Genomic DNA, 16,332 nt, shown 5'->3' on the forward strand with positions numbered 1-16,332 from the left:
TCTACGTACACCATTTCCGAAAACACATCCAATCAAAATTTTGAGATAGCCATATTGTTCAGTGCAGTTGATTTCCAGATAGAAATTATGTTTTTGAGGATAGTTCCCCACAGCCCTTAGGGCAAGGGTTGTAAGTTATGCCCTGGGGGTATATAAGGTTTTTTATTCAAGGCGTTGTCGTAGAAACTTTAAAAAAAGCTCGTTCGATCGGAAATTAAAAGGGCTAGTGCACTTATTAATAGTCGAAAGTGGTTAGAGGGCAACTATCCCGCCTCTCACGCCCACCTTTTCCCCAAACAATCTAATGAAGAGTTTGAGATATCCATTTTAGTCAACGTAGTTTTAAGTTCTGGAAATTAGGTCTTAGAGGATGACAACCCCCCCCCCCACAGCCCTCAGGGCAAGGGTTGTAAATTATGCCTAGGGGGCATATAAGGTTTTTATATAACACGTTGTCGTAGAAACTTCAAAAAGGGCTCATTCGATTGGAAATTAAAATGGCTAGTGACCTTTTTTAATTGTCAAAAGTGATTTGAAGGCAACTAACCCCCCTCTCACGCCCATCTTTTCTCTGAACACATTCAATCAATATTTAGATAGTCAATTTATTCAATGTAGTTGAAAGTTTTGGAAATTAGGTCTTTAAGGATGAAAACCCCTCCCCCCCCACAGCCCTCAGGGCAAGGGCTGTAAGTTATACCCTGGGGGCGTATAAGGTTTTTTATTTAAAGCGTAGAAACTTCAAAGGGCTCATTCAACTGGAAATTGAAAGGGCTAGTGCCTTTTTTAATAGTTGAAAGGGATTGGAGAGCGACTAGTGCCCCTCTCACGCCCACCATTTTCCCAAACACATCCAATCAAAATTTTGAGATATCCAGTTTGTTCAACGTAGTTGAAAGTTCTGGAAATTAGGTCTTTTAAGATGATAACCCCCTCAGAGCCCTCAGTGCAAGGGTTGTAAGTTTTGCCATGGGGAAATATAAAGTTTATATAGAAATTTGTTATAGAAATTTCAAAAAGAGCTCATTTGATTGGAAATTGAAATTACCCTTTTTAATTGTCAAATGTGAATGGAGAGTAATTAACTCCCCTGTGATGCCTACCAATTTTCGAAAAATATTGAATAAAAGTTTAGAGATAGCCATTTTTTTCAACGAAGTTGAAAGTTCTGAAAATTATGTATATAAGGATGACAAACCCCCCAGAGCCCCAAGGGTAAAGGTTGTAAGTTGTGCCCTGGGGGCATATAAGGTTTTTATAGATAGAGTTGTTGTAAAACTTCAAAAGGGGCTCATTCAATTCGAAATTTAGTGGGCTAGTGTCCTTTGTAATAGTTGAAAGTGATTGGAGGGCAACTAACCCCCCTCTCACGCCCACCATTTATCCAAACACATCCAATCAAAATTTTTAGATAGCCATTTTGTTCAACGTAGTAGAAAGTTCTGGAAATTAGGTCTTTAAAAGAATGCAACCCCCCATAGCACTCAAGGCAAGGGTTGTAATTTATGCCCTGGGGGCATGTAAGATTTTATTGAAAGTTTTGTCTTAGAAACTTCAAAAGGGCACATTTGACTCGATATTGAAAGGGCTAGGGCCATTTTTAATAGTTTAAAGTGATTGGAGAGCGACTACCGCTCCTCTCACGCCCATCATTTCCCCAAACACATCCAATCAAAATTTTGAGATAGCCATGATGTTTAACGTAGTTGAAAGTTCTGAAAATTCGGTCTTAGAGGATGACAACCATCCTAACAGACCTTAGGGTAAGGGTTGTAATTTATGCCCTGGAGGCATATCAGGTGTTTATGGAAATCCTTGTCGTTTCCAAAAGTGCTCATTCGATTGGAAATCGAAAGGCCTAGTGCCCTTTTTGATAGTCGAAAGTGATTGGAAGGCTTGACATTTTTATAGTAAAGATCGATGTGGGTATACTGTATTATTTTCTGTTGTTGTTGTTGTTGTTGTTTAGACCAGGGCACTTCGTATCGAAAGAGTTGTCGTAGGAACTTCGTAAAGGGCTCGTTCGATTGAAAATAGAAAGGGCTGATGCCCTTTTTAATAGTCAAAAGTGATTGGAGGGCAACTAATCCCCCTTCTACTCCCACCCTCCCACGCCAACCCTCCCTCGCCAACCCTCGCATTTCTGCTCTTAAAATTTACCCAAATCAAAATAGCGTAACTGTATCCAAGATATCAAAGAAAGTAAACAGATTTTTTTGCGAGTGGTATCAAGTTTTCTATTTCAGGTCAACTACAGGAGGTATGAAACTAAATTAAACAGTACTATTTGGGTCCATATTTTTAAAAGGGTTTATGTTGTTAAAAAATGCTGAAAATTTTTCTCCAGCATACAAATAGTCAAACTCAAAACGAGCAGAAATTTACATAAGTTGGGCGCAAAACCCCTATGCCTTCCCAAGGCCAGAACAAAATTTGCACTTTACTAAAAAAATACAAATGAATGTGCATTGTCAGTTTAGTATATATATACTGATATTTAGTAATCAAAATGTTAATATTACTTGATTTATTAAAGTTATAAAAGGAGAAACATTTATATTTTTTCAGCAAAGTGTAAATTTTGTTCTGGCCTTGGGAAGGCATAGGGGTTTTGCGCCCAACTTATGTTAATTTCTGCTCGTTTTGAGTTTGACTCGGTTAATTATTGTAATTTCTGTTTGTTTTGGGTTTCATTTATTTATCGATGCTGATTTGTGGTAGTTTCACGCTTGGTAGATTATTTGATTTTATTTTTGCTCATTTTTTGTTTAATGGAGTTCTTTACCTTTCTTTGAAAAACTTATTTTGTGAAAAAAGTTTTTTTTTAATTAATTTTAATAAAAATGATCAGAAATTAAATAAAAAAAAACAAGTTTTCAACTGAAAAACTTTTCAACATCAAAACTTAAAATGAACAGAAACTATTACGTATATGATTGAGTTCGCCCCCTAGTCAATACCTCGCTTTTTGCGCTAAACTTTTTTTTAGTACTTTCATAAGAGCTATTTATTGTAATTAACGGCCTTTGTGATTAAGGGGTTCTTCTTAAAGAATTGGAAATAAATTTCCAAAGCAGTTAAAAGTAGAATAGCGTCTAGTTTCGGGGCAGTAATTTGTCTTCGCGATCTTCTTTCTCGGAAATCACTGGCTCGGGCATATAATACAGTCGCTTTGCCTCAAATTTTAGTTTTTTCATCGCTTCTCCAGTTTTTTAGAATTAGTAATTTTCCGCATGTAAAAAAAACATTTTTTAATTTTGCCAAGTTCCATTGCCGCTTTTCTAAATCTAAATCAAATACTTTTTTAATGAATACATATAAAATAAAAAAACCCTGTTGATGTTTTGGAGAAAAAGCAAAAGAAATTTTTATCCAAATTAAATGTTTTTTCTCATAATTTATATAGAGCTGCGCACGAAGCTTAATTTATTTTATTTTATTTAAATTTTGAATGATGTGTTAATTTGTGAAGTGTTAATTTTAAGTATTTATTTATTATCTATTGAATGAAGTGTTAATTTGTGTGGTAATTTTGATTGAACGCCTTTGCGTACTTGTTGTTATATAGTTTAAAATAATTTTATGGCCTGTTGATTAGCGGTTATTATCTTTATTTATTTTTTTTACTCTTCGTATTCGGAGGAAATAAAAAGTTTGAATTGAATTGAATTGAAATTCGAACTTTAGCTTAAAGAGCGAGGTATTGACTAGGGGGGCAAACCACTCTAATGCACGTAATAAAAATATACGAATATTGAAGTTCGTTACGAAATTTAATTCGTAATTTACGTATATTTATTACTAATAAAAACGTTCGTAAATAAAATTAAACAACTTTCGAGAAAGCCATTTAGCCAAAATTAATATGCAAATTTCGTTTTAATTATTTATGTACGGTGAGCCAAAATCAAAACCTGCATTAATTTAAAAAGGTTCAGAAATTAAATAAAAATACAACATTTTTAAACTGTTAGTAAGGCGCGACATTAAAACTTAAAACGAACAGAAATTATTCCGTATTTGAAAGGGGCTGTCCCCTCCTCAACACCTCACTCTTTACGCTAAAGTTTGACTCTTTCTCACAACTCTATTTTTTAAACAATAAAAAACTTTACCATACAAGAGCGAGGCGTTGAGGAGGGGACAGCGCCTTTCAAATACGGAATAATTTCTGTTCGTTTTAAGTTTTAATGTCGCTCCTTACTTTTAGTTAAATAAAAACTTGTTTTTTTTTACTTAATTCACTTAGAGTTGCCTAAATGGGGTAAAAAAGTACCGCTAATACACTAGTGATTTTTCAAAATAAATTTATTTTTGAGAATATAGATAGGGTTAAATCCGAAGTAGACTAACCTGTGATATCAAGTACAGATTTATTTCAAAATCTGGGGAATATCTCTGAAATAACAAGTAAAATTTTAATAACATTTGAATAAGAAATAAACGAAAAAAATCGTATCGAGATTTGTTCAGGTTTTGGTACTTAACGAGCAACCTATTGGTTAAAGGGGATTTTTTTTTTTTTTTTTTTTTTTTTTTTTTTTTTTTTTTTTATTCTAAATTTTAATAGAAAAAATTTCCAGGTCAACTCGTGAAGCTTAAGCCTTCGGACGAGATATTGTTTCATAGAGAGGATAATGAAACCATTGGTACCATTGTGCTAACAAATATTGCCACAAAACCAATCACGTATAAGGTGAGATTTTTTCGCTGTCGGATTTTTTAAATTTTGTTTCCGAGTCTTCTTCCTCTTTCTGTTTTTGCACCTATCTTTCTTATCCACTGTTTAGCTATTTTTCCTTCATTTGTGTTTTATCTGCAATGTATTTGAACCACAAAAAGGAGATTTGTCAATCTACAATTGTAGTTTAATATTGGTGGTGGTTTTTTATGTGTTTTTAGTTTTTTAATCTTTGTTTCTTTTACGCTGAAGTCGTCTCTTTTTTATACAGGCGAAATATCTGCGTCATTTTTTTTTTTTTTTTTTTTTTTTTCGCTACTGGTCGAAGTCTCGTTTAGCTTTTCTTAATTTAGCTCTCTCTCTCTTTGTTTCTTTGATTAGGCATTGCAAACAAGACCGTACCCAGAAGGGGGTTTAGGGGGTTTTGAACCCCCCCCCCCCAAATGTTTGTTTGACTCGTAAAAATGTAACAAAAATGGATATAAACAAATTTTGTATTCGTTTTTTGAGGCTTTTGGTGTAAAACCCCCCTCGAAAAAAATCTTTGAGTAAAACCCCCTCCGAAATAAAATCCTGGGTACGGCCTTGATTGCAAATGACAGAAATATAAGTATGCTTATATTTCTAGCGGCACATCGTCATTGTCATTGTCAATGAAGCCGTGAAGAATAATGAAAAACTAATAATAATATAATCATATCACCGTTTTGAGTTTTTGATTATGTCTATTTGTCAGTGTCAAGTATTTGTACATCACTTTATAAATAAATTAAGTTTCGATAAGAGTCGTTTCGAATCATTTCATGGTAAATTGGAACAGCTAAGATTACTTTTTTTCTGGAGTATCTGAAAAACTGCAACTGAGCTAGTTCCAAGGACTCTTGATAAAGAATCTCCACTTATCTACTGTCCGACATATCATGAAGTACCAAAATAAAACATTTAAACTCTAAACGCATATGTCTTTTTGTTTAAGTAGCTGAAAAATGAAGATTTTTCTCAGTAATAAGACTTAAAAGCCCTTATTTTGGTTAGTCTGTAAAAATGTGAAACTGTGAGATACGCCCTTCGGTTTTAGCCGTATTTACATTTACTTTAAATATTTATAAAACCAAGCAGTTTTTTTAAATATTATGGAACAAATTGGAAAATCCGACATGTTTATACTTGGGACCTATTATTTGTACAAAATTTAATATCTTAAGCTCTCAAGAGTTTTGGTGTAGTTGCTTTGGGAACGACTTTTGGAAACCATATTTTTAAACATCTTATCTCTAATTACCTCTAATAAGAATCTCCACTTATGTACTGTCCGACTTATCATAAAGTAGCAAAAAAAAAACATGTAAACTCTAATCGCATATGTCTTTTTGTTTAAATCGCTGAAAAATGAAGATTTGTCTCGGTAATAAGACTTAAAAGCCGGTATTTTCGTTATTCTGTAAAATTGTGAAGCTGTGAGATACGCCCTTCAGTTTTAGCCGTATTTACTGTGACTTAAATTTTTATAAAACCGACCAGGTTTTTTCAAATATTATGCAACAAATTGGAAACTCCGACATGTTTATACTTGGGACCTTTTATTTGTACAAAATTTAATCTCTTCAGCTCTCAAGAGTTTTAATGTAGTTGCCTTGGGAACGCCTTTTGAAAACCATTTTTTGAACATCTTATCTCTAATTCTTTTCTTTTTAATTCATAAACTTAGATCCAATTAAAACAGAATTCAATTAGTAGACACGTGGGCTTAGGCCCGTTTTCTCTGAAATATCATGTTTAATTAAGATGTTTCCGTTCTAATTTCCCTGTAATTCACCTTTACTCGGTTGTTTTCACAAAGCTAAGGAAGAGAACATTTTTTTGTCCTCTAGGCCTTTCGTCTGTAGTAAATAGTTCAATAGTTTTAGTTCTAAGGGAGTTTCATAACGGTTGCTTTGGAAACGGTGTTCTAAAATTATATATATGTGAATTAATTCTTGAGGCACGCTTTCCCTGAAAAACGATCTTTCCATATTCTCATACAATTTTCAGTGCCAATGCTTTAGCATTTTCATCCTCAGGGCCTTTCATTGCAGTGAATTCAATAGTTTCAGCTCTGTGGGTGTTTCTTAGTGGTAGCTTGGTAACGCCTTTCTAAATGAATCTATTTTTATACATAATTTTCCGGTTCAGTTCTTTCCACTTAATAGAAATTGACTATTCTCTCAGTTGAAGATGTTAAAGGGAAACATGGAATTTTGCATTTTTGCCGGAAGAAAGATCGTATCGAACCAATGATCCCAGAAGATCGGGAGAGAGCTGATTTGATTGGAAATCAAAAGTTCTAGTGCCCTTTTTAAGTTACCACAAAAATTAGAGGTTTTCTAGCCCCCCCCCTCCCCCGCCCCTTTTTTCACCAAAGTCGCCTGATACAAATTTTGAGAAATCATTTTGTTCAGCACAGTTGAAAAGTTCAATAACTGTACCTTTGGGGATAATATGACCCCCCCCCCACAGACCCTTAGCAAAGGGCCGTAAGTTAAAAAAGTTACCCATTGTTTATGTATAATATTTTCCAGCGATGATGGAATTGTCCGGAGGGAATTTTAAGGGGGCTGGTATTTTCCGTGGGAGGAGCTTCCCACGGAGGAGGAGTTTCCTGTGGGGGAGGGAAATTTACATGGATTTTTCCCTGATTTACCAAAATTATTTGAAAACGATAAAAATGAAGTTGAAAAAAACAAGTTCTTTCAACTGAAAGTAAGGATTAACATTAAAAATCAAAACGAACAGAAATTATTCCGTACATGAAGGGGTTGCCCTCCCTCAATACCTTGCTCTTTACGCTAAAGTTTTACTGTCCCAATTTCTTAAGAACGACTCCGGTAAAACAAGGGCTGTTTAATTAAAATAAAAGCTTTTTAAAAGTGCTAAAAACATTAGCCTGAAGGGCAAAATATTGATAGGGGGGGGGGTAACCTTTCATGTATGGTACAATTTCTGTTCGTTTTGATTTTTAATGTTGCTCCCTACTTTCAGTTGAAAAAAATAAATTAAGTGCAAGTTAACATGAGGTTGTGAAAAAACCTCAGATATTTGGTTACTTCATGGGAGGTGGCCAAAGGTAAAGCTTTAACTTGTTTGGAATGAAGGAAGCGAGTGTTCTAGTGTGTCGTCAGCCTCAGTTGGCAAGCCTATACCTGTGAAAAGCTTCTTGTAACAATAGTCCTATATTATGTTGCAAGGCTCTTTCAAACCGAGAAGCTGAAAACTGTTTTGATAAAAATGGAAAGAAGTATATGTTTATGTTTTAGAAAAATATTCTTCGATTTTGAAGTTCATAGTTTCAAGGGTTGGTATTCATCTGAATCGGGTTTATTTTTAGCCGGATTTTCATTAAATGATATAGAAACAATATTTACTGAGAATAATTTTGTTGAAAGAAAATAAAACTTTTATGTCAGTGTCTCGATTTGATAGCCTGTGTATGTATTTGAAAGTTTTTAAATACCAAAAGCTATTATTGATTTTGAATATGTTATTATTTTTAGCTGACAGCTTGTTGGGGGCAGGTCTTCGAAGCTAAATATCGTTAATGATCATTTATTGTCTGTTATCAGGTTAATCCTAAAAGGTCGAATAACAGTTCAGAGTCTTATACTCATTATAAATCAAGATTTAACATCGTATACCCCTTCTGCATTATTACACTTTATAAAACTTAGAAATAATTAAACAGTTTGCTTATATCTGAGATTTTGGAGTGAAAATAATTGATCATTAATTTGCTTCAAGGATGTATAGATTAATGGCAATTGTGATTCTTTTGATGGATGATGCTATGCACATTTAAAAATTAGGTTCTGGTCAAGGTTTTAGGTAATCTAAAATTCTGTTTCTTCAACAGTCTAAGGCAGGGACACACGCGCAGGGAAGGAGCCTCGGGGCCTAGCACCCCCGAAAATCCAAAATTTTTGCCGAATATTTGGGCACGTTTTATTCAAATTACCAATTTCTTTACCCCCACTCTCGAAAAAAATTACTACACACATACCTTGTCAGGGGGTATATCGAAGTTTCTACTGGAATACAAAATGTTTGGAAGCTCTTGTTGTTTTTTCTCGATATTCAAATATTTTAAGTTCTTCTAAGTATTAAACAAAGATATTTTTGCTGCCCGTTTATCAAACAGTTCGTGGTAACGAATTGTAAGTAAGGAGTGATAGTAACCGAATAGTAACCGAATAGTAACCGAAACTCTAAAAACGGAATTTTGATTTTGATAGAAATATCAAAAGGATCGCCTTTTTATAGTGATTTCAAATGTATAAATTTCATTAAGTTTAGTCTTACCCATCAAAAGCTACGAGCCTGAGAAAATTTGTCAGATTTTCAAAAAGGGGGTGGGAAACACCCCCTTGAAGTCATAGAATTTTAATAAAATCACGCCATCAAATTCAGCGTATCATCTCACTGAGGATATAGACTTGGGCTCATTGTTATTCTAGTGGCGTTGGCATTAAAATTAACATTTGACTGGTGTCTGCATGTTTGTTTCAAATAAAAAAGCAATTTTATTTTTGTCGAAAAAACGATGTGGCTTATTCCTCTCTCAGCTCAGTGTACTCTAGCTACGATAATGTCTGTTGTTTTTGTACGATAAGCCAAACTTTGGGAAACTGCTAAGTTTGAGCAAATATATAATTCATCATTTGTTGCCATACGAATGGTCATTGATCTGAAGGTTAAGCATCCAATATACTTTGCATTGTTTTGCTCGTTTAACTTTTTTCAATTCTTTCTTTTCCTCTTTTAAATCAATTGTCTTGATTTCAGATAAAAATTACATCTCCAGACAAATATAGCGTTCGCCCTTCTACCGGTGTGTTAAGTACAGATGCAAATGTCACAGTTGCCATCACCGTCAAAGCTGGGTATCATACCTCAAGTATAGTTCGAGACAAATTTCTGGTCATGGCTTTTGAACTCGATGCCAGTGCAGCCAATCTTAGTTCAGCAGTGTTGACAGATCTTTGGAAATCTAAATCAGATACAGCTCAACAGTTTCGATTAAGATGCTCTGTAGCTGCTGGAGATGCCAGCGACCAAGGTTTTATCACCTCAGCCAGTTCTGTGACGAAACCGTCTGATGATGTCCTGAAAAAGGTAAGTGGACTGAAGGAACTGTAGAAAAGTTAAAACTGTTTAAAAACTCTTAAAAATATATATGAAATAACACTCTAAATATTAGTTAGAAATGTAAAATTAGAAACAAGTGGTATCAAGTAAAAAAGCAGATCTGAGAATATTTTTTTAGACAAACCCAGTCAATATAGTTGCAAAATAGAAAAAAAAGCCTTTAAAAAAGAATAAATAAAACTCCTACCGTGATTGTACCACCATATTAAACATATTACCATATAATTGCTGTGCGTTAGTTCATTTTGTAGCATATTCTTCCATGATTGATCTTACTTTTTATCTTAAAAAATTGAGATAAGTCCCGATTTAAATCCGATTTTAGTTCTGACTCAGTGCAACAATGAGCCAAGTTGCGATCTGCCTCGCCACAAAAGCGAAGCTAGTCCTAATTCGGTGGAAAACGAATTGTGTCATGTTACAGTGGTAAAATGAGCGAACTCAAGCTGCGAAATGACTTTATGCAAAACCGAGCTAAGTCCTAACTTGGTGCAAAGATGATCTAGATGCAATCCGTGGAATGATTTAATGCAAAAACTGGCTCATTCTTGACCCAGTGCGAATCCAAGCTATATTCTGATCTGACTCACTGTTAAGACGAAATAAGTCGAGAATAGTGCAAAAACTAACTGTGTTGTGTTTTCAGTAGAAAAAGAGCCATGTCCACACTCGGCACAATACCGACGTAAGTCCTGTCTTGGTACGAAAACCAGCGCTATAGACTGACCAAGCTGTGGACTCAGTGCAAAACAAGCTAAAATGCCGGGTATGAACTGGGTTGGTGGAATAAGTAGCCGGTTTTTTCTTGGTCTCATTATCCTAGCAATATAACTCATTTTGGTCTAAGGGAAATCCCTCGTGGGGTCCGAAAGTGGCTTAGGCCTCTGATAATTTTTGTCTGATAATCTTGATGACGATTCTAACTTTATTAGGTTCTTCTTTTTGCAACTTATTGGCTAATGCTCCCGTGGTATCTTTTTCTGTCTTTAAGGTGGTTTATACTATTTTAGGACTGGGGATGTTTGAATTATTGGTCTTATTATAACTGTCCATTCTATTCTTGAATGAATGAGTTTTCTTGAAGGTTTATAGTCAGGTTCAGATGCAAACATTGTCCAGGTTGAACACTTTGCCTTCAAGTCCATTTTCTTTACTTCTGCTTCGGCCCTACTTAGAGCAACGAACGTTTTTTTTTTTTTTTGCTTTGGTGTGTATGGAAGTGGTTCGTCTTTTTCTTTTTCTTTGGCGCTGTTGTTTTGGTTTCTTGTAGAATTTGTTAGACTTCTCTGAAGAAGGGGAAGGACGATTGGAGCGTAGAATTTCTGAATTAATTTTTCTACTGCACTTCGAAGTGCTTAACTTAGTTTTTGGCTTTGACTTTGATATCCTCTTCTAAGATAATAGTTGAACACTCAGTGGTTTTTGAAAAGGGTCCAGTTTGCTTTCTTCAGACTGAATTTCATTATTGAGAAATGTCTTTTGAAGCGTGAATTTTCATGAGTGTGGCCAGTCCGACGATCCTAAATTGAATTTTTTTCCACATGCATTCCAGTGGCCCGCGTAGCGCAGGTGCTGATATCCTGATTCTGTGCCTGTGGCGGGGAGTACTGTGCATGGTTTGTAGTCCATGATCCTGTACGTGAGAAACCTGGGCCGATCTGTAGGTCATTTGTGATGTAGTATTATTTCTGATATTTTAGCAGGTGTTGAGACCACGTGGGGTTTTAGCTGTATAATTTTGGGAGCTCAGAACACATTCCTCTATTGTCTTACTGGCTTTGTTTGACTTTACGTTAAAAACATCAGCGTCATTCGGCTAATCTCTGGATGGTTTTACTGAGTGTTTTGTGTCCTTTTTCATGAGGTACTCCCGCTGCTCCTCTTATTTCAAGCGAACTGTCTTCTCAGTAAGATCGGAGGCCAGGTATAGATAGTTGCCTGAGACAGTGTAAATTCATTTCCTGGAGGCAAGCCAGATGAAATATTATGATGAAATATTTATCAAATCAATTCATATAATTGAGAGTATTTTGTGACACGATATCCTATTGCAAAGTCCTGAAATTATCATTGTAAGTTGTTATACCGTCCAATTTTTCTTCTGAAGACAAAAATTGAGAATAATATTTACTTTTGTGGAAGGGGTATTTTTATTTAGAGGTCTGTTTCACTTTTTAGGTGCCTCTTCTTTGGACCCACTGAATGTTGACTTGATAATCATTTTCCACTCTTTCTGTCAGGTCATGTTACTTTCCTTTTTGGGAAGCAACAGGAAAGGTTGCTTCGTTCGTGAATCTCGCAGATTCTGTCTTTTCTTGTCTCCAAACTTCTTGGCCTAGAAGAGAGGTTATTGCTTCACTTGTAAGACTAGCTTTGACTTGTTTTGAATGTCCAGGAGTATTGATGAGGTGACATACTGTCAGAAACATGCTGAGCTCTTTGCATTTGGAGTTTTTCATCTGATCACCAACTTCAAAATATTGATGTCATAACTTGTGTTTGCCAGTTCTTGTCTTTTTCCTACAGGATTATTTGTGGAATACAGGAGATTGTTGCCCATGTGGTTTTTAATGTCTTTGTTGCGGAAGGCGACTGTGTTTAGTTTTGTAGTCCAGTAAAACAGCGAAAATAAAAGGGAAACTTATAGTAATGGGAAATGACCTTTCAATTCGCCAAATACTGAACAAATTAAGATTCTGATTTTTCAGCCCCCTCTGACCTTTCTGGGGTGGAAATGGGACAATAAGCAATGGACTTTAATAGACCAATAATTCAAAAATCCCTAGTCTTAAAATAGTAAAAAGCCATCTTAAAGACAAAAAGACACCATAGAAGCATTTACCACTAAGTTCCAAAAAGAGGAATCTTATATGGTTAGAACCGTCAGCCAAGAGGATGGCTTAGAAAAATTAACAGAGGCGTACGCCACTTCTGAGCCCCACGAGGGATTTTCCTTTCCTTTTCCAGTGGCTTATTTGCGGGGATTTTAACTGCAACATTGCTATCTCTGTTGTCCGCTCCTCCGCTCTTTTATCTTTGTTTTTGGTTTTTACTATAGTTTCAAAAGATGAAGATTTTACGTATGTCCATAATTCTGGTTCTTGCTCTAATCTAGACCATGTGCTTGTTTCAAATGCAGCGTTATTGCCTCAGCCTGTTCATGTTGGATTGGATATGCCTATTAGTGACCATTTTTACCTTTCTTTTCATTTACATATTCAAATTCCATCTTTTAAAATTATCCATCGTTCTAGTCAAATTGTAAATAAAATGATCTGAGATCGGGAAAAATGTGCAAAAATCATGAAGAATCAGATGCTCTTTTAGCTAAAATAATTGTAAATTATTCTAAAAATGTTGATCAAATTGATATTGATCTATTTTACCTTGAAATTGTTCATAGTTTAAAAGTCGGGGCTAATAAAGAATTTACGACTGATTCTTTCCGTCGTGGATCTCGTGTTTTAGGTTGAAACCTTAACCCGATTTTAAAGCAAAGCCAAAAGAATGCATCTCAAGCTTGTTGCCTTTGGAATTGCGCGAGAAAACCGTGATCTGGACCATTTTATGATGGTATGAAATTAACTAAACGCGTTTTTCGGCCTGAGTTGCGTTTGCATAATGAAATTATAAAATATGAAATTGGTTCAAGGATTACTAGTGATAAGAATGAGCTTTGGAGTTTGGTTAATTCTAGACGTCGTAATAATAACTGTTCACCAGATTCTAATAGTTCTCTGAAACTAGATGATTGGATAACTCTTTATAATCATGTTTTTTCATCCGGTGATGCGGCAGTTGAATCACGGCTTGACTCTTAATTATCGGAAGAAATTTCAAAGCCCCGTCCAAATAGTAAAATTTCTGTTTCTGTTGAAGATGTAACGGCAGCAATTAAAACTCTAAAAAGTAAGCATTCTTTTGATCATGAGGGTATACATTCAAACCATATAAAATGGGCATCCCCCAAAGCAATCCTTCTTCTCGCTACTCTTTTTACTTCTATTCTTTCTTCTGGAGTTCTTCCAACTAGCTTTTCTCGTGTTACCACTTCACCCCTTTCAAAAAAAGGAGGGAATACGAATCGATGTTCTGATTACTGGCCGATTACTGTTTCGTGCCAGATTAGCAAAGTTTTTGAGTTAGTTTTATCGAAGTATTTGGAGTCTTGTAACCAAGGCCTGAATCAAATTGGGCTCCGTAAGGGTCTAAGCATGGATGTTGCTCATACCCTTCTTTCAAGAATAATATCCTTTTGTAAGCAATGGGATAGAGTTTATACACTTGCGTTACATTTTGCGGCGGCGTATGATTCAGTTATCCATTCTTGGGCTATGACTGCGCTTCTGAAGAATAATGTCCCACTACCAGTAATTTTGGTTTTAAAAAAGTGGTATGGCTCCTCTCGTATTCGAATTAAGTGGAAGATTCAGTTTAGTGATTATAATGTTAAGTTATGTAGGGGGCTGAGGCAAGGAAGCATTATTTCTCCTTCGATTTTCAATATAACTGTTTCGGGGCTATTTGACCAAATTCAGTTGACTTTTATTTATGGTAAAGGTTATGTTCTGCCGTGGATTGCTTACGCAGATGATTTACTCCTTTTGAGTCGATCACTTCAGTCACTTCAACAAAATTTAGATTTTTTTTTAGCAAAGGTTTTTAGTGAGCATGGACTTCGTTTTCGCCCTTGAAAAGTGTCAGTTCTTAATTCTTGGTCCTAAGGCTAATGATCTCGTTAATTCAGAAATTTCTGTTCGTATTTATGATAGTATTTTAAAATCTTTGGAATTTTTTGTATATCTTGGTGTGCCTTATGGACCGACTTTAGCTCCATGCCGTGCTTCTATTTCTAAAGCAGTTAAAAGTAGAATAGTGTCTAGTTTCGGGGCTGTAATTTGTCTTCGCGATCTTCTTTCTCGGAAATCACTGGCTCGGGTATATAATACAGTCGCTTTGCCTCAGATTATAGTTTTTTAATCGCTTCTCCCGGTTTTTAGAATTAGTAATATTGCGCATGTCAAAAACCATATTTTTTTTTAATTTTGCCAAGTTCCTTTGCCGCTTTTCTAAATCTGAATCAAATACTTTTTTAATGAATACATATAGAATAAAAAACCCTGTTGATGTTTTGGAGAAAAAGCAAAAGAAATTTTTATCCAAATTACCTCTTGTTTCTCTTATATAAAGCTGCGCATGAAGCTCAATTAATTTTTTTTTTTTTTTTTTTTTTTTTTAATTATTAATTATTGAATGAAGTGATAATTTGTGAAGTGTTAATTTTAAGTGTTAATTTATTATTAATTGAATGAAGTGTTAATTTGTGTGGTAAGTTTGATTGAAGGCCTTTGTGTACTTCTTGTTATATAGTTTAAAAGAGTTTTATGACCTGTTGATTAGCGGTAATTATTTTTTTGAATTTTTACTCTTCGTATTCGGAGGAAATAAAAAGTTTGAATTGAACTGAATTGAAAATGAGTCGGGGGCTCAGTCCACAAAGGTCCACTGCCTCCGTTATCATAAAATGCCAGTATACTACATTTACGGCAAAATAGTTTATTGTTCAGATACTTATATATGATTATTTTTAATAAATTACTACTACTACTACTAGCAACTCACCGCAGCACTAATCCGCCTGAGTTCAACACAGCTACGCACGCCCCTCCTCCATCCCAATATATTCAAAGCCTCCTTCTTCACACCCTCCCAGGAAGTTCCCATTTCCTTTAAATCTTTCTTTATGACGTCCTCCCACCCCAAACGAGGACGACCTGCTTTCCGTTTATAAACCTCCTTTTAAAACGGAAATTAGAGTATTTGTAAAAAGCCGTTAGCTTAGGTTTATTTAAAGACAGCAAAAACAAAATTCTTTTTGTCGACGATTGTCACCCCACAAGTATTGAGTGGACTCTAGCATTTTCAGGCAAAAGATGGAAAGAGGGGCTTTACCCCTTGAAATCACAATTCTCATCTGCCATTCAAGGTACTCGCCCCATAAACTTCGAGTTGATCAAAGAAAAACCTACAAAAGCTTCCGGCTGAAAATTTGTGGTTTTGGCAGCCATAAGCCCATTTTGTGCTTCTTATCATACGATTGAAACTCCTTGCACACTTTTGTTCAAACAAAACGCAAGACACCTATCTTTCAACTAAAAAATTGGCTGTGGGGGAGGGGAGTTGAGTTTTGGAGGGGTCAAAGGTCCACTGTCTGCCTCCGATAATGCAGATTCCTGCGTCTTGCATATTTCTTATTCAAATAAGGTGCCACATACCTAACTTTTTCTTCTAAAATGAAGGTTACAATAACGCGGGAATAATTTTAGCTTCGAGTCAGGTTATTTTACACTAAATCAGAGCTTAGCTCCTTGTTTCACGAAGTGTCCACAGCTAAGAATTTGTCCGTGTTTGCAAGAAATGTTGGAATGATGGAAAAGTTAAAGAATATATTCCCGAACTATCTGATGAGATTA

At 35.3% G+C, this 16,332-nt stretch overlaps 1 protein-coding gene across 3 annotated transcripts in view; it reads left to right on the plus strand.

Annotated features, from left to right (window-relative positions):
- The window catches only part of LOC148947678 (motile sperm domain-containing protein 2-like), a 104,304-nt gene that overhangs the window by 78,440 nt on the left and 9,532 nt on the right, over positions 1 to 16,332 (plus strand). For all 3 annotated transcript variants that reach the window (XM_089095356.1, XM_089095357.1, XM_089095359.1), the window contains exons 8-9: positions 4,584 to 4,696; positions 9,497 to 9,826. In XM_089095356.1, coding sequence (XP_088951482.1) covers positions 4,584 to 4,696; positions 9,497 to 9,826 — 443 coding nt within the window. The remainder of the gene's footprint in view (positions 1 to 4,583; positions 4,697 to 9,496; positions 9,827 to 16,332) is intronic.

Source organism: Artemia sp. Qi Xiang Cuo, chromosome 10 (genome assembly GCF_049724085.1).
Source record: "Artemia sp. Qi Xiang Cuo chromosome 10, ASM4972408v1, whole genome shotgun sequence".
NCBI lineage: Eukaryota > Metazoa > Arthropoda > Branchiopoda > Anostraca > Artemiidae > Artemia > Artemia sp. Qi Xiang Cuo.